Below are 27568 nucleotides of genomic sequence, written 5' to 3' on the forward strand. Positions count from 1 at the left end.
CACATAAGAGACAGGCTGGATTGATTGGTAAGAAAGAATTAAGCTAGTCTCTTCCAGCAAGGAGGAAACAGCTCTTTCATATTTCCCTACTCTTACATATATGTGAAACATGATATATTTTATTGATATCACAACCATCAGTCCTCTTCACTGTGATCAGTGTGGATGGGCAGCTAACAAAAAGCAGGCAGCCAACTGAGCCATTTAAAAAAATCTTTCTGCAGTCTCAATGCCATGACACTATCAAATAGAGATTTTTTTAAAAAATAGAACCTGTGTTTGATAATGCAGTGTAAATACTAAGTAGGAACTGTAGCATATCACCTCCTTTCATAAGAAAATAAGAAGAGCCTTGATGGATTAGGCAAAAGGCCCATCTAGTTCAGCACTCTGTTCTCACAGTGGCCAATCAGATGCCTATGGGAAGCCCGCAAGCAGAACCTGAGACCAATAGCATTCTCCCGACCTGCGATTCCCATCAACTGGTACTCAAAGGCGTATTGCCTCCAACAGTGATGGTAAAACATAGCCTTATCCTCCAAGAATTTGTCTAATCCTCATTTAAAGCCATCCAAATTGGTGGCCATTATTACCTTTCCTTTAAGACATTCTTTCTTCTGATGAATTCTAAGATCTTTCACAAACAAAAAAGGTTTAAGCCACAAGACTATCAGTTCCAGAGAGCACAAAGACTTTGTTCAACACCATACAAGTGACTCAGAAGATGACACGGTTCCTCAAACTGAGCATGAACCAATAACTATTCTTAGACAATATTTTATTGCTCTTACCCATTAGATTTTTATTTGCATCCTACAATATCTCCACTGATCCAGGTGCATGCAAGGAATGCAAGCCTCAGACCCACTCAGCTTCAGAGACAGATTTTAATCAGGAACATGCTCAACTGTCTTACATTGGTCTATCTGGTTCATACAACACTCCAGGATTTCAGGGATACCAGACTCAACTGGGACCTGCTGCATCCAAAGTAACTACACCCCCTTCAGATCATTATTTGAGGATGATGGTGTGTAAGACTTTTTCATACTAGCAACTGGCATGGCCTTCTTGTTTGCCAACCGAATTCTCTTGCAAACCCTTAAGGACTGAATGGTAAAAGGAAGCCCACATCATGACACCCTCTTAAACTGTGGAGTATGCTAGGGCTGTGCAGAAACTGCCCAATCTGGGGCTCTGGATTGGACAGGCCTGCCTTGTGCCGCCCTGGGGTCCACCTACCCCACCCCGTATCTAGGCACCAATCAATTTGGGGATGGTGCTCATGTTCAGTTGGTCTCCTTCCCTCCCCCCCGAGAACTAGAGATTCAATCCTGTGGGTGTTGCTGTTTCACGAGCACCTTCTTTGCTGGGAATCCACTTGCGAATGAGCAGGAAACTGCACCACACAGGATCAAATCCTCTGCGTTGCTGCTAGTTTGCGAGAGGCTTCCCTGCAGAGAATGAGCAGTACCCTGCAATCTGCAGGATGAACCCTCTGCTTGCAAACTGGTAACTACCTTCTCCAAGGAAGATGCAGCCAGTCATGTAGGTCCCTCTTGGTGTGGTTTTTCTCCTTTTTTCTGCCTTTCCATCCTCTTGATGCCTCACCCCCCGTCAACAGCCCCAGATCCCTCTGGGCTACCCAGCCTGACCCATAGTGATCTGAGGCTGTCTCTTCCTCACTCAAGCAATGTCTGGATCCCCCCAAATTGGCCTGATTTGGTGTGGAACTTGGCTGAATCCAATGCACAGCCCCAGTGTATACACCACCTCTTGAAATGTTATGGAACAGCAACTTTGTGCCATAGCTTAGCTAACTCAAGAACTCACACAACATAACCAGTTTTCAATGGACCTTACTGTTAACTGATCAGTTAAAATAAATAAATAAATTGGAATCCAAAGGCCTGCAAGGTTCCTTTCCCACATAAGCTATTTACGTACTCTGAAGTGTTTCTCCTGAAAGTTTGGGTAGCTTCAAGACAGACATCTAGTCAGAAATGTACATTAGGAAAATCCCCTTGTTATAAGTGCAGATGCTATAGGACTACAGAAAGGCTGTTCGGCAATATACAAGACTTAACTCTAGAACATTATCCCTTTCAGATAATACTTTCAGATTTCAAACAAGCCAGTCTCCAACATACTCATTTGTTTATATGGATGATTTCCACAATTTGTAATAACAGCACAAAATCTTAATCACATCATTCAGATGGATTTCATGTCAATTGAATCACAATCAGCGTCATGTGTACCCCCCCCCAAAAAAGGACTCACCACTTCAGAATGATAGGATGCATTTCATGCCAATTTTGAAGGGCAAAATCTGTATATGAGAATTGGTTATGTCAGCAAAGTTATCCAGCAGAAGTACACATCAACTAACTGTGACAAGAGCATAATGACAGCTCAGACAGGTCAGCTGGACAAGAGCCAACATGCCTATTCCAATGTGTATTGATTTTCCTCCCCTTTCTAAGATGACAGTGTGCTTTAAATAGAGTGTCTGGGTTTTTTTAACTGATATTTTTGGCTGCATTAATTATATAAAATGATGGCATCATGCCAATAATATACCCTTCCTTATTTGGAAATGAACATTAAAAACTGAGGAGTCATTTTTGTTTTGCTTAACAGTCATCTTCATTGCATCTGCCTGATCTCAGTTCAGAACATCAGTTCTTGAACATACGGCTTAATGTGGTTTTTTAACAGAACTTCTTGAGAACAGGAAGGAAATGACCTTTTAAAAATCACATATGTGGGGAAGTGATAGTAGTAGTTTTCAGTATCAGGCTTCATATAACCACTACACTTAACTTGCATTTTCATACCAAGAACCTAATAATTACTGGAGAGCCACATATATACCAATTAAAAAACAAGCATTCACAACCTCCCCATTTTGTGCAAAGCACTTCCTTTTTCTCCCATGTCTGTGGAGTTTTAGCTAAGACCTAAACCAAATCTGTGAAATCCTGGTGTTTTGACACATCTGTACAAAACCCTGCATTTAGCCATTTTATTTCTAAACTTTATACCCCACTGTTCACTTGCTGATCAGCATTCTCAGGGCAGGTATTATATGTAGACTAGTAGCTATCTGTGAAATTTTGTAGAAATGAGGGAAGAACCCACTTCAGTTTTTACTGTACCATTAAGCAAAGAAAGGCAGATGTTGGATGAGTTGAGAGTGGTGGCAGCCTTCCTTTGGCTCCTCCTCCTCCAGCTGTTCCCATCCTTGTCTGGTGCTCTAGTAGCACCGATTCTTGCTTGTTGCTGGCTGGTGGTCTCACATAATTGCCTTCTCGTAATGTGTTACAGACAGCACCATTAGGAAACACCCCGAGGCACAAGCAGGGAGAGGCAACCAGCTCTGGTTACACCCTCCAGTAGGCACTGTACAAGTGCACACACTGCTCTGCTTATGGGATGCATGTTGGCACCAACGGTGCTGCATTGCTGCATTGGAGCAGGCAGCTAGCAGGCACCAGGCACAGCGATGAGCCAATAGTAGTCTTGGAGAATAGAACTGAGTGTGCCACATGGCCTGCCCTGAGTCCCCTAAGCTACCTTGCTGCCCTCAGATGTGCCAGAGGATGCTGTCCTATCACCACTGTTAAAGTAAAATCCAACTTCCAGTTTGAGTAGTTTCTATTCTTGGCATGAGAGTGCAGGGCACCATCTTCTCTTCTAGCGGGAAAAGGTCTTTGATCAAACAACATACTTTAAACATGTCAGTTTGTGTTTTGTTTATATGAGAAGGGCAACATGATTAGAACAGATTGAACCGAGCAGCTCCTGCAGGTCACCTGATAGCCCAGTCAGCATTTCAGTCTGTGCCATGTTGCAATGAAGCTGATTAATAGTGTAATTCTATGTACACTTACTTGAGAGTTAGTGCCACTGAACTCAATGGGATTTATTTTTCAGCAAACATACATATGATTATACTGTTTGCCCTATTGATGTCACAGTTCTGACTGTTGCAAATAAGAGATCAAAATTAGAGCTCTGGCCATCCTTTTTTCAAAAGAAACTTAGTGACTGCAGGAGCATGGTCATAATTAGGAAGTGTGTAATAGATTTGCACCAGTGCAGAGCTTGGAAGATTACTTTTAAAAAGTAATAAATTACAGTTACAATTACATGGCCCAAAAAAGTAGTAAATATTGTTACAATTACAATTGCTCTGAAAGTAACTGATTACTTTACTTTTTCTCAAAAGTAGTCACTATAATTACATTTCAGTTACTTTTTAAAAAAAGACGCATACAAGGTGCTTGCCTTGGCTGCTGCACATCTAAGTAGCCTAAAACATAAAAAATAAATACACACATACAGAGGTAGTAGAATAATTCTTTTTATCCATAAGATAGCAGTGATGGTCTCTCCGCTGGTAAGGGAGGTGGGAAAGGTGGCAGAGGCCACTACTCAGATCTTTACATGTCAAACCAACTGCAACCCCCCCCCACTCAGCCAGCAAGCATAATCTCTGTCTCTTAACCACCTCCCAGACCCTGCCCTGCCACCAGCTAAGGGACACTCTCTCAAACAAACATTTTCCCCTGAGAGGCAAAAAAGTTAAAATACTGCAAATGCAGCACAGTAGCCAGAGCGGGTGGTGGAGGCAAGTGCAAACACACTACACACACACACATTGTCATCTTTCACCTCCACAGTTCTTTATCTCCATTCTGCTGCCGCCGCCTCCTCCTCCTTTATCCATGTTCTTGCCCTCCGGCTCCTTTTCCCCTCCATTCCATTCTTCACCATCACCATCCATTTTTTTAAACTTGTTTTCTCCACTGCACCCCATCTCACTCTCCAACTCTTCCCTCGTCGCCTCCTACCCACTCACAGAGCATGAGGGAAGAGCGATGCTGCACAGAAAACCAGTTTGAGGCACATGATTTTCATGCACAAATCAGAGGAGCAGAAGAACTCCCCTGCTTCTCCGCCCCCTCCAAGTAATGCCCAAAAGTAATGCTGGAAACATTACAATTACTCCTAGTTCTATTACAATCAAATTGTAAAGGAATTACCCACTCGTTCCTCAAAAAAGTAATGAATTACAAGTAATTCGTTACTTGTAACAAATTACTTCCAAGCTCTGCACCAGTGTTAATAGAACCTTGGAGCTGGAAACTTTACAACTCTTCCTGCACCCACCATGATCTGTCTCAAGTAACTACCCTGCGTTGCTTTAAAGGCTTTGAGTAATTGTTATATTTGTTGATAGCAGCTATTTCTGGCATCAATCAGCTCTGCAGTTTGGGTGGAATATTATGGACTGCAGAGCTGGAGGAAAATACAATATACTCAGCTGGTCAAGCTTTTATAGAATTCTTATGACAGGTTTTTGTTTGTCTTGTCAGTGTGGCAAATCATAGCATTTGGTTATAATACACGTTTCCTTTGGAATATAAAGTACAATGTAAATATGAACCTCATCCAACATAGCATGCAAATGATCATATAATTCCCCTCATCAAATGGACACAATGCAATCCTATGCCTGTTTATGTAAAAGTAAGTCCCCTAAGTGTGTTTGCGATTGCAGCCTAAATGAACAGCCCAAAGCTTCCCCTTCATAGAAGAAGGTCCATAGGTCAGTGGTAGAGCATCTTTCCATCAATCCTGGCATCTCCAGGTAGGGCTGGAAGAGAACCCTCACTGAAATCCCAGAGAGCTGCTGCCAGTCAGTGTAGACAATACTGAGCTAGATGGACCAATGGTCCAACTCAGTACAAGGCAGCTTTATCTATTCCTATACAATGCAGGGGTGGTGACAAAGAATGGGTCGCACACACCTTCTTCCTTGCTTAGCAGAACATCCAAATATACTCTAAAACAAATTTGATATGGTATATGCTAGCAGGTCCAACAGCCATAGATCTGGTCTATGGAATTCTTGAGATTGCATGGGCGCATAGATTTCTGTTGGTTCAGCTATCAAAATCTCAGATCTACAATGCTGTACAGCCCACAGATTTAGTGAATCTGAGATCTAGCCATGTGTTACAACAAGGGTGAGCAACCTTCTATAGCCTGAGGACCGCATTCCCTTCTGGGCAATCTTCTGAGGGCCACATGCCACTGATGGATGGGGCCAGAGGCAGAAGTGGGCGGAGCAACAAATATACATTTTTACCTTTGTACAATAGGCTAGTTTCTATACACACTCACACCCCTCCACTTGTTACTCCATTCAGGGAAGCAAGAGGCATTATCAGAGTTCAAAGACACATTCCAGCCAGGCAAAAACCCATGATATGTGAATCTGGGCCAGTGAGGCTTGCGGCCTCGGGAGAGAGGTATGACTTGGGAAGAGTTCCAAGGACCAGACAGAGAAGCCTAGAGGGCTGCATTTGGCCCCCAGGGCCTGAGGTTCCTCCGGGTTACAACATACGTAAAAAAGATAGACTGCATAGATAAGATTACAGATAAAGTGTATTTATTATATCATTTCCAATATTAACATAATTCTCCATTGTGGGGAAAACCCCTTTCAAACATCAGTGAGAAAAAGCCCATAATTTAAAGACCTTCCTGGTACACATTAACATAAAACATTTATACATATATTTTGTGTTGATAAGATATATATAAACTAGGTACTGACAAAGTTTATACATTACATTCATATTTATGTATATATACATGTATGTACACATTTATATTTTATAAAGGCATATTTAAAAATATGAAATAAATTGTCAATGTATTATTCTTACAATATATCGAAACTGATCGTATCAGTTCTGACAGGTTTAGAATACAGGATAATCAGAAGTTCATAAAAATACAAGTGCTGTTCACATGGAAGTTACATTTACGCATGTCTATATATACGAACATGTGACAACTCTGGATAATCAAGGTTATTTATATAACAATGGACATCTGTGGTTTTTTAAAGCAATAAAACAAGGATAATTATAAAAATGAGATAAACAGAGGCTCTGCTTGATGACCATCTCTAAAACATGTCTTTCACTTATGAGAAATTAGTAGGAAATTAATTTTTTGCCTCTGAACTTGACCCAAGGGAGCATTCTGACCAGATCCTTTGGGGAAAAGATTTCCAAAAGAACTTTCAAGAATTCATAGCAGGTTCTGCACTGTGCTAAGCTTAGACACATGCTTCTAGTCACTGGCATGTTACAATCATATGTGGTATGCTCTACAGCAGACCTTAGAAATCTTATGCAAGTTACAACTTGCATAGTGCATATATGGTCATTTCTGCTGTTCTGCCACTGCTGAGCTCAACCAAAGCAACAGGGCAACTGAAAAGGCTGTATTGTAGAAGCCTCCGTTTTAAAAATCCTAGTGCATTTCAAGGGTTCAACGCAGGTCATTTTCTTCAATCTTTGTTGTATTATTAGATACTTTTTTGGCAGCTACTTGATCCATTCTGTCTTGCAATGTGTACCTAATCCATACTTTGTAGGCTATAGCTGTGGTTTCAAGGTCATATTACACATGCCTATCCATGTCATGTAGGACATAGCCTTTGTCAAAGTGCAGAACGCTCAAGATCTGTGGATTATTATAGGTTCCCTGATTTCAGGATAAATTTGGCTGCCCCAGAGTTCTGCATTATTCTGGCACTCAAAAGTTGGGCTTCCAATTTTTTTTTGAAACTCTCATCCCCCACTCTACTACTACTACTACTACTAATAATAATAATAATTAATAATAATATCATTATGCATGATATAAAATGTTGTCCAGCAACATATTATGCAGGTATGCATGAATCATCTTTACTACTAGTAGTCAGTACAAGGAACAGAAGATAACACAATGAGATTTAGAATAGAAAGTGGCTCACATTTCCTACTATAACATAATATTAAACAACCTACCCTTCTCTTCCATATACAAAATGCATATGTTGCATCAGCAGACAGTCAGTACATAGCAAAAGAGCAATCAACAGCGGATTGAAGCTACCTTCTAGAACAAATGGCAATATTTTACAATAGCAGATTGGAGGAAAGCAGATGGATTTTTATGATAAGCTTGACAACAAAATGCCAAATCATGGCTATAAAAGTATCAGTTCTCTGAGCTCATGATTCTTGCTATCAATTAGAATTTCTTTCCTTGAAAAAACAGTTGTGAGTCACACCACCATAAAGATTGTGGTGATTAATCACTAAAGATGGAGATGAGAAGCACATGTGTGAAACACTAGATTCCTTATGGTTGGCAAGAGCACATGTAGCTAAAAAATTGTCATTATGTTAGGTTTTAAGATAAAGAAAGGGAGACGAAAGATCTTGGGATACACATACCCACAAAAGGCATATTTCAGTATCACCAGCAGAGCAAACAAAAAGCAGCAAGAGAGCCCAGAGGAGCCTGGTGAAAATGTTATTGTTTGGCACAAATCAGATGAGCAAATGGAAGAGACAAAAACGTAGCAACAGCAGTCACATCTAATTATTACCACCCTACATTAGTGGCAGGACACAATGTTCCACTCTGTTCTTTGTCCTCTTGCATTTTGCCTGGCTCAGTTAGCATCGTGTGTTACTTCCTTGAAGGCATGCAAGAAAAGTTTGAAAAGGAAGGAGGTGAGCTTATGGTAATAATGGGTGGTAAGTTAGGTATATACTTACATGGGTGAATTGCAAAGAATTAAAATGGTGTTCAAGGAAGCACACTTACTATTGCTAGGCCACAATCACACATTTTATGTATCTTGGTAGTGACACAAACTCATTGTTAGCCTTGAAAGTTACCCTCAAATGCACTTGATGGTATAAAATTCCTATAAAATAAGAAAATATCTCCTAATTCTGGCTTCCAACTGCCTTGTGAAATCTAAAACACTGAAAATGTATCACATGGAAGTCATGCAGCTATTAGAAGAAACGTAACTACAGAGTTCCCCATTCCTATAAAACTGGAAATACTTACTCCACCTTGAAAGTATAAGGATTGCAAAGATCTTGAGTATTGTTTATTTATAGTATTATTCTTACTAGCTGCATTTATAAAAGTGATTTTATTACTTGTTTCTTGACAAGAGAAGAGAGAAGATATATGGGTTGGTTCAATAAAGGGGGTGAACCTATTGTTATATTTTTAAAGAAGAGCTGTTTATTGAAAATGTGGTGGTTGCTATGATGCCATTATAGCCAAAGCATGCTAAGGAGCCAAGATGTTGGGGGCTGTGGCTAAAAACTACCAGACTAACTTATTATTTGGACAATTTATATACCACTTATATTCAAACAAAACTCTTAAGTGATTTACAACCTAAATTGAAACATCTTAACCTAACAGCAAGTAGAAACCCCCCCCCCGAGAATTTCTACATTTTATAATTTCTACACTCTAAGTTCAGACTCTTAGGAGGAGGAAGGATTGAAGAGCCACAAGCAATGCACTCCAATATTTGTGCCAAAATTCCATTTTAAAAACAGATATCAGAAGGTGACATTAGTGGGTTGTATTCAACTATGTCCTACTCAGAGCACACCCACTGAAATTAATAAACCTAAGTTAGTCATGTATGTGGGTCTACTCTGAGTAGGACTAACACTGAATACCAGCCACTGACAGACACACCATGAGCAATGCAGAGTTAATGCAGTTCTCATTTTTGCTTATGGGACTGCCTGATATGAAATCTTCTCTTCTTGCTTGTTTTCAACAAAAAAATTACTTCTCATCCTGATTTGATATTACCTTCTCTAAAATGTATATTATTGATCATTTAATATGATATGGAACCCCATGCTGTCTCAGTGGATGAGAGTGTAGATTAACTACTTAAAGCAATATTAGTTCATCAGTAAGGTATCAAAAACATTAGGACTCCATTGGCTAAATTTTTTCTTTACTTTGCAACGTAATGTTTACCCTCTTCTAAATGATGCAAGTGTGGGGGCTATTTTGCAGCTCCTTTATTTAATACAGTACAAATTACCACTAAAAATAACATTTAAGATTTACTTGCCCATATATCCCTAGCACCTCCTGAAAATAAGCTTGAAGCTGGAAAAAGCACTTTTGTTTTTAATTTTTGGTCCAGGGATCCATCACCCATGTACAATGGCTACATTGTGGGCAGAACAATTCCATCTCCCAGTTCACCATGCTGGAGGGGATTTGAATGGAGCAGGTGTTCCTCCACCCAGACCTGGCAGGGAAGCCCTAACAGTGAAGAATGCCCCAATGCACAGGCAAAAGCCACTACCAGCAGCATCAACACTGGTGCCATCCTCATCAGCAGTAACCAGCTGAAGCACCCAAAATGGCCTGGACGCAGGATCCACTGGATCTTTTGTGGATCCTGTTGCTGTTACATAGCAGCAATTGGCACAATCCAGACACCTTCGCTGGGCCAGACTGGGAGATTGTACTGCTTCATCAAGCCCCTTCCCAGCTAGTCAGCAGTTAGGATTGCACCCAGAGCTTGGAAAAGTTACTTTTTTGAACTACAACTCCCATCAGCCCCAGCCAGCATGGCCACTAACTAACAATTAGTTAGGTCCTTTAGCAAAATTACTGTTGCTGTTAGCAGGTTACTGTTAGAAGCTGTATAGTAAACCCTGTTCATTAGGAAACCATATTTACTGTGCACTTCACCACTTTAAAGTAGTTTATTTGGAGTGAAATGTTTTCAGCATTAGGGCTGTGACAAATAATGGCTTTCAGTTCCGTCAGGCTGAAGTGCAAATATGTTTTGGTAAAATGAAACTATTTCTGAAAGCAAGCCTTACGAAGGGGACATTGTGTGTCTGTTATAGGCACTGACAGCAATATTGTTTTTAAGTGAACAGAAGCAAGACTAGAAGCTTGAAATGATATTGGATGCTACTGCTAGGCACAGACCGAATAATATCAATTCGAGTACAGTAGGATGTAGAAAGTGTGTAAGATTAATATTAGGAACTTGACACTCCCTCAAAGACTTTTTAAAATATAAAGCCTAGTTTCTAACAAATGCATAAACACCAGGAACAAATTAATCTGCTGTCAAAATAACAAAAATATTAATACAACATTTTTTTAAAAAAATGGTTAATTCCTTCTTGGGGATATTCAGTTTTGCAAGTAAAAATGGGTCTCATGATTCTGACTCTTCATATGTATTCTATGGGTTGTGTTGTTTTTTTTAAAGGCACTTTTTGATTTGTCATACCTCTGTCTCTGTGCACTTTCTGGACAAAAACCAAACTTGCATTGGCTCTTTTTTACCCTTCATGGAAACAGGACCTCTGTGTTCCAGGTGGAATTGTGGGTCTGAATTTTCTGGAGACATCAGACATCTGTAATTAAAAATAGCTATATCAAAACCATTAACAACAAAAGATGCCTTCACAAACTACATCCTGGCCCATACTTGCAATAGTTCTATAATGTAAAGATGGTGGAATATGTTTTAAAGAGCCTTCAACAACCAGAGTATCTGAAAGTGATTATCTTCTCCCCCTCACGGAATAATTACTTACGCTAACAATGCAATCCTATCCCCCTGATCTTTGCAGTTGGAGGGGATTAGGATTTGGAGGAGGTAACCTTCTGATGGCCTCTGATGACAGGGGTAGGGCTCGGGCCACTGTGGAAGCCCTCAGTGTGCCTGGCTAGATGGGGAACTACCATCAGTGTTTGGTGGTAGCCTGCAAGAAGGCCAGAAGGCCCAGTAATTTTGGATCCAAAGTCTCATGGGTCAAGAGGTTCACATTTATGTGCCTCTAAACTCTGCCAGCCTACCCCACCGTCCACCCTGACTAGTGCAAGCCATCAGGGCTTCAGATATGTCAGTTGCTCTGCTGTTCCACTTTGCCCCCCAGCTCCCCAGCCAGGAGTTAGGATTGCTCTGTAATGCAAGTGTTTTTCATCCAAGCTGCTGATATAAGGAGCCATCTCTAAAATGAAAGAAAAAAGTGAATGCATTGCTCTGAGAAAGATAATTTAAAAGTTGTTGCCTAGTAATTCATATAATCAATCCGTAATTTTCCTTTCTCACCTGTAAGTATATTCAGAAATATTGATCCTCCCTTTCTCTCCAGTAGTTTCTGTTCTGCTTGTTAGATTAACAGTATTTCCAAAAAGACAATAACGGGGCATCCTTTGGCCAATGACACCCGTAACTACTTCTCCTGTGTGAATGCCTATTGTTATCTTTAAAAATAAACAAAAATATAAATAAATATTCACAATAACAAAAAGAAAATGTTATACAGAGTGCACTGCAAAGGCCATGTCTTAATTTTTTTCTGGTTTTAAATTGTTTTTTATGTATTGTATTTTATTTTGTCATTTTCAGACTTTTAAAATTGTATAAAGCAATTGATATATGAAATGAATAAATAAATACATGCAATTTCAGGAATCATTTTGTTTATTTTGGCCCCAGGAATAATTGCACAAGTACTGGGTGGCTTTCTTAGCATGTGGGGGAGATAAATTTAGCCATTGTACAACCAAGCTATCGCCTGAGTGCTTGTTGTGCAAAAGGGCTCCAGCAGAGACACAGTATCCCACAAAAGACAGGACAGGCACCCATGAGATACAACAGGCACTCCCTATCTGCATGTTCCGGAAACAACTTAAGACATTATTTTTCTGACAAGCTTTCCCAGCTAGATGAATAGGTCTCTGCCATATCATTTTTCAAAACTATCTGCTGTTGTTTTTTGTGTTGTTTTTAACTGTTTTAGACAGTTTTATTGTATTTTACACATCACCTTGAGATGTGTGTGGTAGATGATAAATAAATAAATAATATTAATAAAAATAATATGGACCAATGTTTCTGTATTATCTCATCCCATATTCTCCCACTGTCCCCTTCACCTATTCCAGGCACTAATATTGAGGGAGGGAGACAAACCACCATTCTGAGCATGACCCAGATCACCAACCTCAATATATACTATCAAGGGGGAGGGGGAGCATCAGCGGCAAGGGTGGAAGGAAAGGCAGAGTAATTCTCACATACAAGTATGTTTAGATTCATAGTATCCATTAGCCATTCATTAATACATTCTGCATCAGCGCCCAGGACTGATTTTGCAAATTGCTACTATTTTGTCCCATGTTTTCTAAACTTCACATATCTGAAAGTTTGCCCTTGAATGTGCTGAGAAAAGCTAGCGATGAGCTAATATCATATAATAACTAATTGAGAACCTCAGTTACTAACCTGTACAGACTCTCCATCAACTTGAACCTGTCCGGCTATTTCCATCATATCCAAAGCTAAATGGCAGATAGAACGTGCATGATGAATACATGGCTCTGGCAAGCCACTTACTGTCATATACTTGTCTCCAACTGTCTCAACCTAATGAAATGTGAAGTTGGAAGTTATTCCATTTTCTTGGTTACAGGGAAGCACTGGGTTGTTGTGAGGAAGGGTGAGATATAAATCAAATAATAAATAAATAAATAAACATAGTGCTAGTTTTTTAAATTTTATTTATTCATTATTACTATTATTATTATTATCTTTATTTATACCCCGCCATTTTTCCAAAACTGGAACTGATTGAATTTATATCCTGCTCTTCCTCCCAGAAGGAGCCCAGGGTGGCAAACAAAACACTAAAAACACTCTAAAACACCTTAAAAACAGAGTTTAAAATGTATTAAAACAAAACATCTTAAAAACATTTTAAAACAAAAAGATCTTTTAAAAAAAGCTTTAAAAACATCTTAAAGAGCAATTCCAGCAGACACAGACTGGGATAAGGTCTCTACTTAAAAGGGTTGTTGAAAGAGAAAGGTCTTCAGTAGGCACCAAAAAGATAACAGAGATGGTGGTGCCTATCTAATATTTAAGGGGAGGGAATTCCAAAGGGTCAGTGCCATTACACTAAAGATCCACTTCCTATGTTGTATAGTCCTGATAAGATGGTATCTGCAGGAGGCCCTCACCTACAGAGCACACTGATCCACTGGGGATACTATCTATCTGTCTGTCTGTCTATTACATTTGTATACTGCCCCATAGCCGAAGCTCTCTGGGCGGTTTACAACAATTAAAAACATTAAAAACAAATATACAAATATACAAATTTAAAAAACACTTAAAAAAAACAATTTAAAAACACATGCTAAAATTCCTGGGAGAAAAGTCTTGACCTGGCGCCGAAAGGATAACAGTGTTGGCACTAGACACACCTCGTCAGAGAGATCGTTTCATAATTTGGGGGCCATTCCATAATTTGGGGGATATAAGATGTAAGATGATCTTTCAGGTATCCTGGTCCCAGACTGCATAGGGCTTTGTACACCAAAAGCAGAACCTTGAACTTCTCCTGGTAGCTAATGGGCAGCCAATGCAATTCTTTCAGCAGTGGGGTGACATGTTGGCAACTGCCCCAGTGAGCAGTTGCGTGGTCACATTTTGCACCAGCTGCAGCTTCTGGACCAACCTCAAGGACAGCCCCACATAGAGCACATTACAGTAATCTAGCCTGGAGGTCACCACTGCAAGGACAACAGTGGTTAGGCTATCCCAGTCCAGAAACGGCTGAAGCTGGTAAAAGGCACTCCTAGCTACTGAGGTCACCTAGGCCTCTAGCGACAAAGATGGATCCAGGAGCCCGCCAGACTACAAACCTGCTCTTTCAGAGGGAGTACAACCCCATCCAAAGTAAGTAACTGACCAATTATCCTAACTCAGGAACCACAAACCCACAGTGCCTCTTTCCCCTCATCCAGCCCACCACTGAGTCCAGGCACCGGTCCAGGGCTTGCACAGCCTCTCCCAATTCAGTTGTTACAGAGAAACAGAGCTGGGTATCATCAGTGTACTGCTGTCACCTCACCCCAAATCTCCTGATGACCACTCTTAAAGACTTCATTTAGATGTTAAACAGCATCGAGGACAAGATGGTACCCTGCGGCACCGCACAGCACAACGGCCAGGGTACCAAAAGACAATCGCCCAATGCTATTCTCTGAAAACTACCCTGGAGACAGTATCAGAACAAATGTAAAACAGTGCCTCCAATACCCATCTCACCAAGTTGGCCCAGAAGGATACCATGCTCAATTGTATCAAAAGCTGCAGAGAGATCAAGTAAGAATAACAGAGTCGTACTCTCTCTGTCCTCCCAATAACGGTCATCAGAGCAAAGTTGCAGCAAACATTGCATTGGACACTGTGATGTTCCTGTATTAATGTATATATGGTAAGTGTTGTTTGTATAGAAGATACATGGTAAGTGGAATGAAAGAGGAGGGGGGAGTTAATGAGCAGTAGAATGCTGGATGATTGGCTGAGTGTTTGGATGGCTTAGAGTACAAATGGAAGGATGACAGTTGAATCTGGGTGGACGTTGGTGGGTTGTTGGGTGGACGTGAGTGGGTTGTTTTGGTGGAGTTTGGAGGTGGGTGTGAGTTGGTGTATGTCAGGAGAGTGCGGAGAAAGAGGGAGGTGGAGTTCAGATTAGTAATAAGTCAAATATCACAGTAATAGATGAAACCATAAGCTTGTAGATCATTATCAAAGTTATCTTGTTATTAATGTTATTTAATAATTTATTTATTATTTTATTTTATTCAGCTTATATCCCGCCCGACTAGCAAACAGCTCTCTGGGCGGCAAACATAGAAACATATACAATAATAAAATTACAAGATCAATATAAAAGTACATCATCTAAAATACCAATTACAACATTTACATAAATAACTTAGATTAAAATGCCTCAGAGAAGAGATATTTTTATTTATTTTATTCAAATAAAATACTATTAATAAATACTATTTTGGTTTACCAAAGGCCTGATCCTTGGCTGGGGTTTCACAGACCAGAAGGGAGGGTAAGGTAATAACCAAGGCTGAAGGGAAACAGTAACAAATGGTGGCAGCGGTGAAGAGGAGAAGATAACATTATAAGTATCCAGAGCAACCCCGAGTTATGAGTTATCTGCATTGATACAAGGGGGTTGGGAACAGCATAGGCACGCAGTCACGAATGTAACCGGATAGACTCAGGCAAGGTCTCTGGGAACATTGGTTGTAGAACGTGACTGGTGGTGCTGCCTAGCAAGGGGATCTATTGAGATCTGTGCTAGAGCGGAGAGAGAAACCATAAAAAAGGACAGTCCAGACTGGTGGAGTCCCTAGTGGTGCCTAGTGAAAGGCAGTAGCCACGAGCAGGTAGGAACCTGACAGGGAGAGCCAGGGAAGGGCGTCACAGGTGTTGGCTGTAGCAGTGGGATACGAACAACAGAGAATCCAGATTCGAATACTAGAGAATCCCTAAAAGTGGTGTGGCAAACAGAAATAACAAATAAAGATTACTTGTGAGAGTGACTGGCAAAGAGTGTGTGGAAAAGAGTGAGTGAACTCCAACACCATGGCTGAATATATAAAAATGAAAAGAGAGGAGCTGGTGGAGAAGTGCATAACATTCAATTTACCTCACGAGGGTAAAGGGGTAGATGAACTGAGGGTAGCACTAATAGCTTTTACAACTGTCCAGCAAAAACAACCTGTCAGGGAAGAGACCCCAGAAGGGTATTCAAGCAATCCCGCTTATATAGAGTACTTGAGAGAGAAGTTAAGATGGGAACGTGAGTTGGAAACTGAGAGATTGAGGAGGGAGGCTGAGGAAAAAGACAAGCATTTGAGGAGAGGGAGAAGCAATGAGCATTGGATGCTGAATTACAGGTGGAAAAGTTAAAGTTTGAAAGAGAGAAGTTTCATTCTGATGAAACAAGGAAGGACAGAAATGAAACTAAAATAAAGGTGACACCGAAAGATTTTGCAGTGTTTCAGCCTGGACAAGATCCACAAATTTACCTCAGCACTTTTGAAAAAGCGGCTCAAATGTGGGGGCTACCTGAGGATAAATATATGCAATATTTATCGAACTTGATCAAGAGGGAGTTGGCAGAGGTATACCAATATTTCCCCTCAGACAAGCCCATCACATATGCCGAGTTTAAAGAGGCAGTATACAAAAGGTTCAGACTGGGACCTGACCATTTTAGAAAGTTATTCCGAAACTGTCAGATCCAAGCAGGGAGGTCTTTTGTTGAACTGGGAGCAAAGTTGATGGATATATTTGGAAAGTGGATGAGTAGTGCCAAAGCTCAGTCAGTGGAAGAGGTGAAAAGCCTCATGATACTGGATCAATTATTCCATCAGTTACCACCAGAAATAAGGCTCCTTGTCAAAGACCGTTCCCCTACATCGGTGCAGGAGGCCACAGAGATGACGGATCACTTTGCCTCCAATAGAACTGGCTGGGTGGGGAAAACATCAAGAGAGTTTAAACCCAGACCATATAATGGCGGCAAAAAGGATGTGGTGCCACAGCGAGTGAGTCCTCCAGTAAAATCTGAAGGGCACAGGACACCCCAGAGTGGATCTGTGTACCCTAAAATGGAGGAGAAATTATGCTATAAATGTGGTAGACCGGGGCACCTACGTTTTCAATGTGAGGTTGCCAACCCCATTAGTAATCCTGCTCAGGCAAGGGCAGTAAAAACAGAACCAAAAGATCTAACAACGAAAAAGGTTCAGTTCTGCCAGATAAACTGGACAGAAGTAAAAGACCTTGATTCAAGTCTGAGAGAGGAAGTGAGTGTGCAAGGGGCAAATTATTGGGCATTGCTTGATACTGGTGTCGCTCAGACATTACTGAGGCCAGATTTAATAAAATCTGAGGAAATATTACCTCAGGAAACTGTGACTATTCAAGGAGTGAGGGGTAGACCAGAAAGCTTACCCATGGCCCTAGTGAAAATGCAGTGGAGAGGCAGAGAGGGAAAATATAAAGTGGGTATTAATGCCCAACAACAAGAGCCAGTGATACTGGGAAGAGATGTAATGGGGGCACAAGGAAAAATATATGTGGTAACCAGACAACAACTTGGCAGAGAAACAGAAGCCATGTTAAAAGGGGCTGAAGGAAACAGGGTGGAACCTGTTTTCAAGCCTACGGTCACCATAGCAACCCCTGGAAGGCCTGCTGAAAGAAACAACTTGTATCAAATGGTCTCTAGTGAAGAGGCAGAGCAGTTCAGAGAAGAACTGAATAGGGATACAAGTTTGAAGCAAATAAAGGAGCAAGCCCTGACACAAAAGATTCCCTTTACTGACAAGCTGAGGAATCAAATTGTGTGTGAGAATGGGATTTTATATAGACTGTGGATGCCTGCTGACAGAAAGAATGAATGTGAACCAGTGAAGCAATTGATAGTACCTAGCAAATACAGAACCAGATTGCTAGAGGTAGCCCACGATGTCCCATGTGCAGGACATCTGGGAATAAAAAAGACCAAGAGGAGATTGGCGGCACACTATTATTGGCCAAATATCTCCAAAGATGTAAAACAACATTGTCTATCTTGTGGTATATGCCAAAAGGTGGGGAAAAGTGGAGTAAAGACTAAGGCACCCTTAAAGCCCCTTCCTATAATTGGACAACCCTTTTATAGAGTGGGAGTAGATTTGGTGGGCCCTTTTTCCAAACCCACAAGGCATGGCAAGAAATATCTATTGGTGGTGGTGGATTTTGCCACCAGGTACCCAGACGCGGAAGCATTAAGATCCGTAGAAGCCCCTGTAGTGGCAGAGGCTTTGTTAAAAATCTTTATGAGGCTGGGTTTCCCTCATGAAGTGCTGACGGATCAAGGCAGTGTATTCATGGGAGAAGTGATGTGGTCTAAAACATCTAAAGACCACCACTTACCATCCAGCCACTAACGGATTGACTGAGAGATTTAATGGGGTTCTGAAGGGCATGATAAGAAGTTATGTTCAAGATCACCCACAAGACTGGGATGAACATTTGGGGTGCTTCTTATTCGCGTACAGAGAAGTCCCTCAGGAGTCAACAGGCTTCTCACCCTTTGAACTGATGTTCACTAGAAAAGTGAGGGGACCTTTGGAACTGTTAAAAAATTCATGGGAAGGAACCCTGGGAGAGTACAAAACATCTGTAGTTGATTTTGTATTAGACTTCCGCACCAAATTAACATTGATGATGGAAGCTGTACAAAAGAATGTGAGTCAAGCTCAGGAGAAGCAAAGTTACTGGTATGACAGAACAGCCAGGGAACGTGTGTATGATGTGGGAGATATGGTTATGGCATTCATACCCAGGAAACATGATAAATTACAGGCTAACTTGGAGGGACCATATACCATAAGAGAAAAGCTTGACACAGTGACGTATGTAATTACCACAGACCAATTAAACAAAAACAAAGTGGTTCATGAAAATATGTTGAAACCTTACCATACCAGGGATGCAAAGGTGTTGCAAGTTACCTTATTCCCTGAGGGAAGTGGGCCTGAACTTCCAGATTTGGTACAGGAAAGCAAAGACAAAGGAGGGGTAGATCAAGTGGAATGGTCGGAGGAGGTGAAAGAAGAAGTAAAGGAAGAGATTCTGAGAGTTTTGAAAAACTATGGAGATCTCTTTAGTAATAAACCTGGTCGAACCAGTATAGCCAGACATTCCATTGATACTGGAAATCATGCCCCAATCAGATCTGTTCCGTACCGTGTGAATGGGAAAATCACCCCCTTATGGAGCAAGGTGGAGGCAATACAAACGTGGCCTATCCCCTTAACTAAAAAATAAGTTAGGGCATTTCTAGGTGTGGCTGGTTTTTATAGAAAGTTTGTGAAAGATTTTGGGGAAATAGCAACCCCCTTGCATGAGTTGACAAAGAAAAAGTGTTCTGAGCGTGTGGTATGGACGGATGAATGTCAGAAGGCTCTTGATCTGCTGAAGCAAGCCTTGTGCCAAGGACCTATATTAATAGCACCAGACTATGAGCAACCATTCATCGTGGCTACAGATGCGTCGGACCTCACGCTGGGAGTCGTCTTGCTGCAGGAGAGAGAAGGCACCAGACATCCAGTGGCGTATCTGAGTCGCAAGCTGACGTCGAGGGAGAAAAACTATTCGTCGGTCCAAAAGGAGTGCCTAGCGGTCGTGTGGGTACTGAACAAGTTGCGCCCATACGTGTGGGGATGAAGATTTACAGTGACGACTGACCATCGGGCCTTGTTATGGTTACAGACTATGAAAAACCATAACACTATGCTGCAGAGGTGGTCCTGGGCCCTACAAGACTATCAAGTGGACTTCCAGTTCATAAAAGGCAAGGACAATGTATTGGCCGATGGACTTTCCAGGCAGGTGGCTGGGACTGCAGTGACATGATGCAGACGTAGGAACAAAAAAGACATTTTCCCCATAAAGACTTGGTTTTATTGTTAACGCGGTGTATGAATCCTAGAGCAGGAATAATACTCTGCCGTTATTTTTAAGGGGGGGGAAATGTGATGTTCCTGTATTAATGTATATACGGTAAGTGCTGTTTGTATAGAAGATACATGGTAAGTGGAATGAAAGAGGAGGGGGGAGTAAATGAGCAGTAGAATGCTGTATGATTGGCTGAGTGTTTGGATGGCTGAGAGTATAAATGGAAGGATGACAGTTGAATCTGGGTGGACGTTGGTGGGTTGTTGGGTGGACGTGAGTGGGTTGTTTTGGTGGAGTTTGGAGGTGGGTGTGAGTTGGTGTATGTCAGGAGAGTGTGGAGAAAGAGGGAGGTGGAGTTCAGATTAGTAATGTCAAATATCACAGTAATAGATGAAACCATAAGCTTGTAGATCATTATCAAAGTTATCTTGTTATTAATGTTATTTAATAAATACTATTTTGGTTTACCAAAGGCCTGATCCTTAGCTGGGGTTTCACAGACCAGAAGGGAGGGTAAGGTAATAACCAAGGCTGAAGGGAAACAGTAACAAATGGTGGCAGCGGTGAAGAGGAGAAGATAACATTATAAGTATCCAGAGCAACCCCGAGTTATGAGTTATCTGCATTGATACAAGGGGGTTGGGAACAGCATAGGCACGCAGTCACGAATGTAACCGGATAGAGAGACTCAGGCAAGGTCTCTGGGAACATTGGTTGTAGAACGTGACTGGTGGTGCTGCCTAGCAAGGGGATCTATTGAGATCTGTGCTAGAGCAGAGAGAGAAACCATAAAAAAGGACAGTCCGGACTGGTGGAGTCCCTGGTGGTGCCTAGTGAAAGGCAGTAGCCACGAGCAGGTAGGAACCTGACAGGGAGAGCCAGGGAAGGGCGTCACAGACACCCCACTGGGGACTACAGTAGATGTGGATGAGGCATCAAGATTGCTATGGAGGTGAGCAACTTTACCCTCAAAGTGCCTTGCAAACAATTCACAGTGGGCCTCCAGTCTAAAACTCCATTTCCTGGAGTTGATGTCAACAGACCCCTTACAATATGAAAAAGTTCCACTGGATGGCTACTTGAGGATGCAATGGAGGCACAGAAGTGGGCCTTCTTCGCCACCCTCACTGCCACACAGTTGGCACAGTTATGATGTTTTACTCATGCCCGGTCAGCCTCTTAGAACGTATTTCACCACTTGCGCTCTAGCTGTTGTCCAGCTTGTTTTGTTGCTCTTAGGTCACTGGTGTAGCAAGATGCAAACCGTGATAAGAGCTCAATGCACCTTGTTGTTCCACAACGTGACGAGAGCTTCAACAGGGTCACCTGCTTTATCTACTGGGAACTCCCCCAGGGCATTCAGGAATCCAGTGGATTCCATTAGTCTTCAGGGGCAGACTATCTTAATCTGTCCACCACCTCTGCAGGGGAGGGTAGGAGCTATACGTAAACTTCATCAAGAAGTGTCTGACCACAACAATGGGGTGACATCCACCCTCCCTATCTCCAGACCACCCCTTCCTCCATCTTGAGCAAAAACCAAGTTAAGGGTGTGCCCTGCCCTATATGTCGAACCGGGGACAACTTGAGATAGCCCCATGGTTGTCATGGAGGCAGTGAAGTAGTCAGAACACTAGAAGAAGCCTCAGCATGTGCACTGAAATCACCCAGGACTATTGTTCTGAGATCCTCCAATACCACAGTCAAGATGGCCTGTGCCAGCTCGGTCAGAGAAGCTGCCAGGCAGCAGGGTGGACAGTACACCCGCAGCAAACCTAGTTTACTGTCTCCTTGGCCCTCATAGCCAGCTCCAAGACAGAGTGGTTTCCTGGTGACAGATATGGAAATTCTATGGACCACCTCACTGCTAAGGTTCTGTCAGTGCAAGGATTTCTTCCTGTGCAACAGAACAATCTCCCCCTTTCCTCCCGCCATGCATCTCCTAAATTTGTTCTGGGTTTTCCCCCAACCCTCTGGAGCAGATTTGGGGATGGTACAGGGTATTCATGGGGCAGGAGTGGGGGAGAAATCCCACTGCGCTAGCACTAATCCTTGCACGAGTACAAAAGTTAGATGAATACCATCCACTGCACCATTCATTCTCCTTTGAATCAGAAAACAACCTAATTATAATGATATGAGAAGTATATAAATATGAGTAATATGAAAAGCATAGAGGGCCATACGTAACCTTCTCTGCCTTGCACTACCAGATGGCAGAGTTTAAAGGCTGTGCAACAAAGGAACCAACGCAACAGTTGTGCTAGTGGCACTTGTTGCACAACGGGTGATTCTTGTTCTGCAATCCATTGCGCAATCACCTTTGGTAATGTTTCTCCTTCAGCAAACCTTGGCTCCAGTTTGCCTGGAGGGAGACAAATGAGCCTGGGTTCAGATGAAACACCAAGTCAAACCACAGCTTAGCCTCGGGTAGCACAGCAGCAACAGCCCAGGGGAGGAGCACAGTGACGACAAACTTTGTTCTGCGAATCTGCACATTTGCTCATTCATGCTAAGACATGGTTTGGCTTAGTGTTCAGAGCTTGGAAAAGTTACTTTTTTTGAACTACAACTCCCATCAGCCCTAGGCAACATGGCCACCGGATTAGGCTGATGGGAGCTGTAGTTCAAAAAAGTAACTTTTCCAAGCTCTGTTAGTGTTACATGCAAACCAAGTCACAATGTCAACAATATGCCAAAAATGTGCTTCATGACAACCGGTAGCTTGGAATTCAATATTAGTTTGTTCCTGTAGAAGAACCTCCAGTGAGGTGTGCAAGCATTGTGCATAGCCTACTAAGTTGGACCATGAGTCTTAGCGTCAATACTGTGAAGGTTACCAATGAACAGAGAACATCTGGATTCAGAGTGAAGCTTCAGTAAAATGTTTTGGCGACAGTAGCTCATTTTCTCTAATTTCCTACATCTTACAAAGATTTTCATAATTTCATCATTACACAGAGTTGTTTTTACATTAATTTTCAATTAAAGCAGCAATATAAAAAATAAAATGTTCAGAAACAGAACAATGGTGCTTACCTTATAAACAAAGGGATTCCTTCGTGAATCTGTCAGAATATCAAATCTTGTGTAAAGGTCATTTAAGAGATTGACAATTTTCATGGCTCCCTCTCCAGAAGCATGTTTGCTGCAGAAGGCATTAAACCCAACAATGCCACTAAAAAGTATGGACACATTATCATAACGCTTTGCTGGCACGGGACGCTTGTGCCTCAGCTCATTGGCCACAGATGGAGGAAGGACAGAATACAGCAAGCTATACAATATTGGACAGTAATAGTAAAGAGAGAGAGAGAGAGAGAGAGAGAGAGAGAGAGAGAGAGAGAGAGAGAGAGAGTTGTTTTTAGTTTATAAAGTTCTCATATGGGAGTTGATTTTATACATTATGGCCTTCCAAGAGTCACTGATTAAAAATGTTAATAGTGGACTTAACAAAGCAGAAGACATTTGTGTGCATTAAAAAGGTTCCTATAGTAACTGAAGGATTAGACAAAACAATAGGTATAAGAAAGTACTGCTAAATTCTTAGGGGTAATCCAGCCATAGTGAAGTGTTTTATGTCCCATTTTAAAGCACGTTATTACATCTCTGTAGTTGAAGATGATACATAAAAATACTTAATGTTCCCTGGACTGTACCCCTAATCTTTTGCATAGAAATCATTTATATACGTTCTAGATTTATTTGGAGAATGGTTGGGGGCAAGCAATAGGTGAAAATGGCATGACAGAGGCATTGTTAACATGTTATATGCATTCATTTCATTTGTCACCAATGCCTATGGTCAAACAGACCACAGTGGAATGAGCAATGATGCCTTTTTAATAACCAATTCCACTTTGGGATAGATTGATATTTCTGTTCTGTAGCATTTATCAGCTCAAGGGTCTGACTTTCAAATTTTATTTTTTATTGTCACATAGCACAATATTCACAGAGAAAATGAAACGTTTCATTCTAAAGATTACACATAAAAGGAGCTTAGATTCTATGGTCCTAACTAGATGAGATGAATGCCATGGACACAATTAGGAATTACATGAATGGCTTGTTAAAAGTAAATTGGAAGTGTGGGAGTCCTGATACAGATCAGATTCACTCCTAATGATTGCTAATCTTGTGAATGGTGCCATGACTAGCACAGCCCTAAAGTTATGTGCATACAAATTTATCACAAATTTATTAGAACTAGCTGTCTTTCTAAGTTTTTAGTGATAGCCAAAAATATTTTGTAATATTTTGATGATTAAACAAGATAGGATGTTACTATTCTGAAAGCTCAAATGATGCAGGTTGTGGTAGATATTGCCATTAAATAAACATTAGCATCCAAGATTGAGGACATAAAAGCTAATGAGACAAGGGGAGAAAAAACAGACATGAAAGATCACAAAGAGAGATGATAATAAAAGTGGATGCATTCCCTTCAAATACTAGTACATGAAGTCTTTCAGAATGCCTTCATTTTGAGCCCATCAAAACATAGTTTATACAAACACTGATATAGTTTTCTAAATGAGTTAATATGGATTAATTTCCGTATAACTTGTTTGTCTCCTAATTTTCTTAGACCAATTCCAATTTGTAATCATATTCAGATTGTTGTATTATTAAACTATATTAAAGTATGTCAGTGAATATTACACACTCACCATAGGGATGTTGCTGAAGGCAACAATCCCTGGGTGACTTATCCAGTTCAGAACAGCTTACAAGGTAGATTGCCACCATCACAATGAAGACCTCCATGCACCTGTTGAATATTCCTAGTGGTTGCTCTCTCCACCAGTGTAATGTGTTCATCAGCCTTATGTCTGATACCAAGACAGAGTAGGCTATTCTATTCAGTGTAAAAGCTCTGTAGAACAAAAGCTCTGCACTCATGGAGGATAGATACTAAAACTCTAATTTCTAATGGAGGACTTAAGGGGTCTTGTTTTTCATCCTGTTGTGTAGATTCTTTCCCTCTCAGAGAAGGCTGCTATATAATAATAATAATAATAATAATAATAATAATAGTTATTATTATTATTACCAGAGCGGGTTACAACAGTTTGAAATTCTGGGTCAAAAACAAAACAGATTACAATCAGAGCAATTCCATGGGCAAAATGCCAGCATTTCCAAAATGAAACATAATCATTTCATAATTATGTTTCACAAAATGTTAACTACTCCACTAACTTAAACCAGTAATTATTAGCTCAATATAGCTTGCCTCTGTGGAGAAGAAGAAAATATAAGGGCATGCATGATCTTCAACTTTTAACCGATCAGAATCAGCTGTTAAAGAAAGATTGCCATGGACATCATCAGTTCAAGAAGGCCATCTTGCAGTGATGTCTATGTAAGAATATGGCAAAGATGCATGCAGCAAAGATTCATTAACCGACAGGACAACTTAAAATCAGATGAGCTGGTGAATCTTCAAAATACCAGACAGTAAGGTGAAAATCATTCCCCTACTTTATTATACTGCTTCTTATATATAGTTGAGAGATAGAGTCTTACGTGTCTGTCTTTTTCTTTTCATCTTCCAGTGCTCTTAATGTGTGCTGAAGCCTGTCTGTTAGTATCTCCAACTCTTGTGTCAGCTTGTATTCCTCTCTGAACTGCTCTCCCAAAAGGACCAAATCACGGGTAGCATCATGCAGTGGAATGTCACTTAGGTAAAGTCCTCTCCTGGTTAAATCATCCAAATTCATCACACTGTAATACAAATAATTATCAAATCAAAGGTGAGATGAGAAAATGGTGGGTTAAACCTGGCACTCAGACTTGTCTTGCTCTGGTGTATAAAGCACTGGTGAAGTTATTTTGCAAATACTTTGAAATTGAGAAAAAGTAACAAAGCTTTTCTACCTTGTTATTTAATATGCACTGAATATACCACCTTTTCAACTCTGCTAACACAACACAGGGTTGAAATATAAAGCTTTGAGTATAAAGGAGGAGTGCAGTTATCTAAAATAATTAAAGTCACTACAAAAACATCCATGATGTGATGCTATTGTGCTGTGAGTTTACCCACTAGGCAAAGATATGGGGCGGGGATAGGAGGCGCATGTCATTTCACACATCGTAACAGAGATTATAGGGAAGAGGAAGCAGAAAGCCACAGAGCCAAAGCAGATCAGGGTATCTGGAAAGAACTATTTCAATGCGTTTTCGTTACTGTGTCAGAAGAATGTTGTCCAGGAAATGCTTAAGTCAAATGGCCAAAACAGATGTGTTGCAGGAGGGCCATGTCAGGAAATTCCATCAAAGCAGTGGTAGTAAGAGAGAGGCTTTAAACATTTCCACAGTGCCCTTTCCCAAATCTAAACCATTCCAGGTTTAGAATGAACACTAGCAGGAGCTGCTAGTATTAGCTCCTCTGGGGGGGGGGGGGAATACAACAAGAAGTATTTTTTTTTCTCCAGCAGTGGGACTAACAGCACCTTGACAAATAATTTAGATTAGGGAGATGGTGCAGGGTAAAAAGGATTAAATACCCCCTCACCAAGTACCACTGCTCTTATCAAAATGGGAACCTATGTATATATGCATCATGGTTATACTAGCCCACAGAGTCTGTAATGTTAGGTTTTGTAACAAATCTAACAATGCACTATAATATACATAGATTGTGTTCGCTTACCTTGGAGAACAAAGAAAGAGAATACTATCTGCTTCAGGTAAGTAGATCATTTGACCCTTAAGACGTAAGCAGCTTATTTCTGTACCAGTTAATTCATCTTCGCACTCCAACTTTTCCACATCCAACAGCCCTTCCTTGTAAATAATAAAAAATAGCAGCTAAAGGTGTCATAGTTATGTGTGTATGTTTTCCTATGCTTCCACAAATCACTTTAATGCAATCCACAGTCCAATGTTTTTATTTGTTTTACCACCCTTAACCCAAACAGAAACATGTCAAGAATGTGGTTAAGAAACTAGGTAAAGAATTTTGAGATTCTGTTATTCATCCAAGTAAAGCTTGATTATCCATTGAAAAATGGCAGGTGAACAGTATAGTATGGTTACCTTGCTCCTCAGCACAAAGACAGTGTTGATATGTGAGAGGATTCCATGGAAACTAATATCAATATGAGGACGAACCAGTGAAAACACTGACAAAAGATTGCAATACCCTGGCTGGAGCTGAAATATAAATAAGACAGACAAATTTCATTTTAAAGGTATGAAATTAGTTATGCTCTGTATCACATGTAGCATTTGCATTCTATTCTCTTATGCTCTATCTGTGCTAATTTTCAGGACAATATTAAGGAATGCCCTCCACCTTACTACCCACACTAGTATTTTGGTACTAGTTTTAACTATTTT

At 40.9% G+C, this 27568-nt stretch overlaps 1 protein-coding gene across 4 annotated transcripts in view; it reads right to left on the reverse strand.

The window, feature by feature from the left end:
- Positions 1 to 6484: 6484 nt before the first annotated feature.
- The window catches only part of GUCY1B1 (guanylate cyclase 1 soluble subunit beta 1), a 77455-nt gene continuing 56371 nt past the window's right edge, over positions 6485 to 27568 (reverse strand). For all 4 annotated transcript variants that reach the window (XM_061584461.1, XM_061584462.1, XM_061584459.1 and 1 more), the window contains 8 exons: positions 27266 to 27382; positions 26880 to 27013; positions 25751 to 25948; positions 23258 to 23495; positions 13181 to 13321; positions 12002 to 12156; positions 11174 to 11300; positions 6485 to 8557 (listed from right to left, as the gene is read on the reverse strand). In XM_061584461.1, the coding sequence (XP_061440445.1) occupies positions 8534 to 8557; positions 11174 to 11300; positions 12002 to 12156; positions 13181 to 13321; positions 23258 to 23495; positions 25751 to 25948; positions 26880 to 27013; positions 27266 to 27382 (1134 nt within the window). In that variant the 3' untranslated portion in view covers positions 6485 to 8533. The remainder of the gene's footprint in view (positions 8558 to 11173; positions 11301 to 12001; positions 12157 to 13180; positions 13322 to 23257; positions 23496 to 25750; positions 25949 to 26879; positions 27014 to 27265; positions 27383 to 27568) is intronic.

This window comes from Rhineura floridana, chromosome 9 (assembly GCF_030035675.1).
Source record: "Rhineura floridana isolate rRhiFlo1 chromosome 9, rRhiFlo1.hap2, whole genome shotgun sequence".
NCBI classification, from domain to species: domain Eukaryota; kingdom Metazoa; phylum Chordata; class Lepidosauria; order Squamata; family Rhineuridae; genus Rhineura; species Rhineura floridana.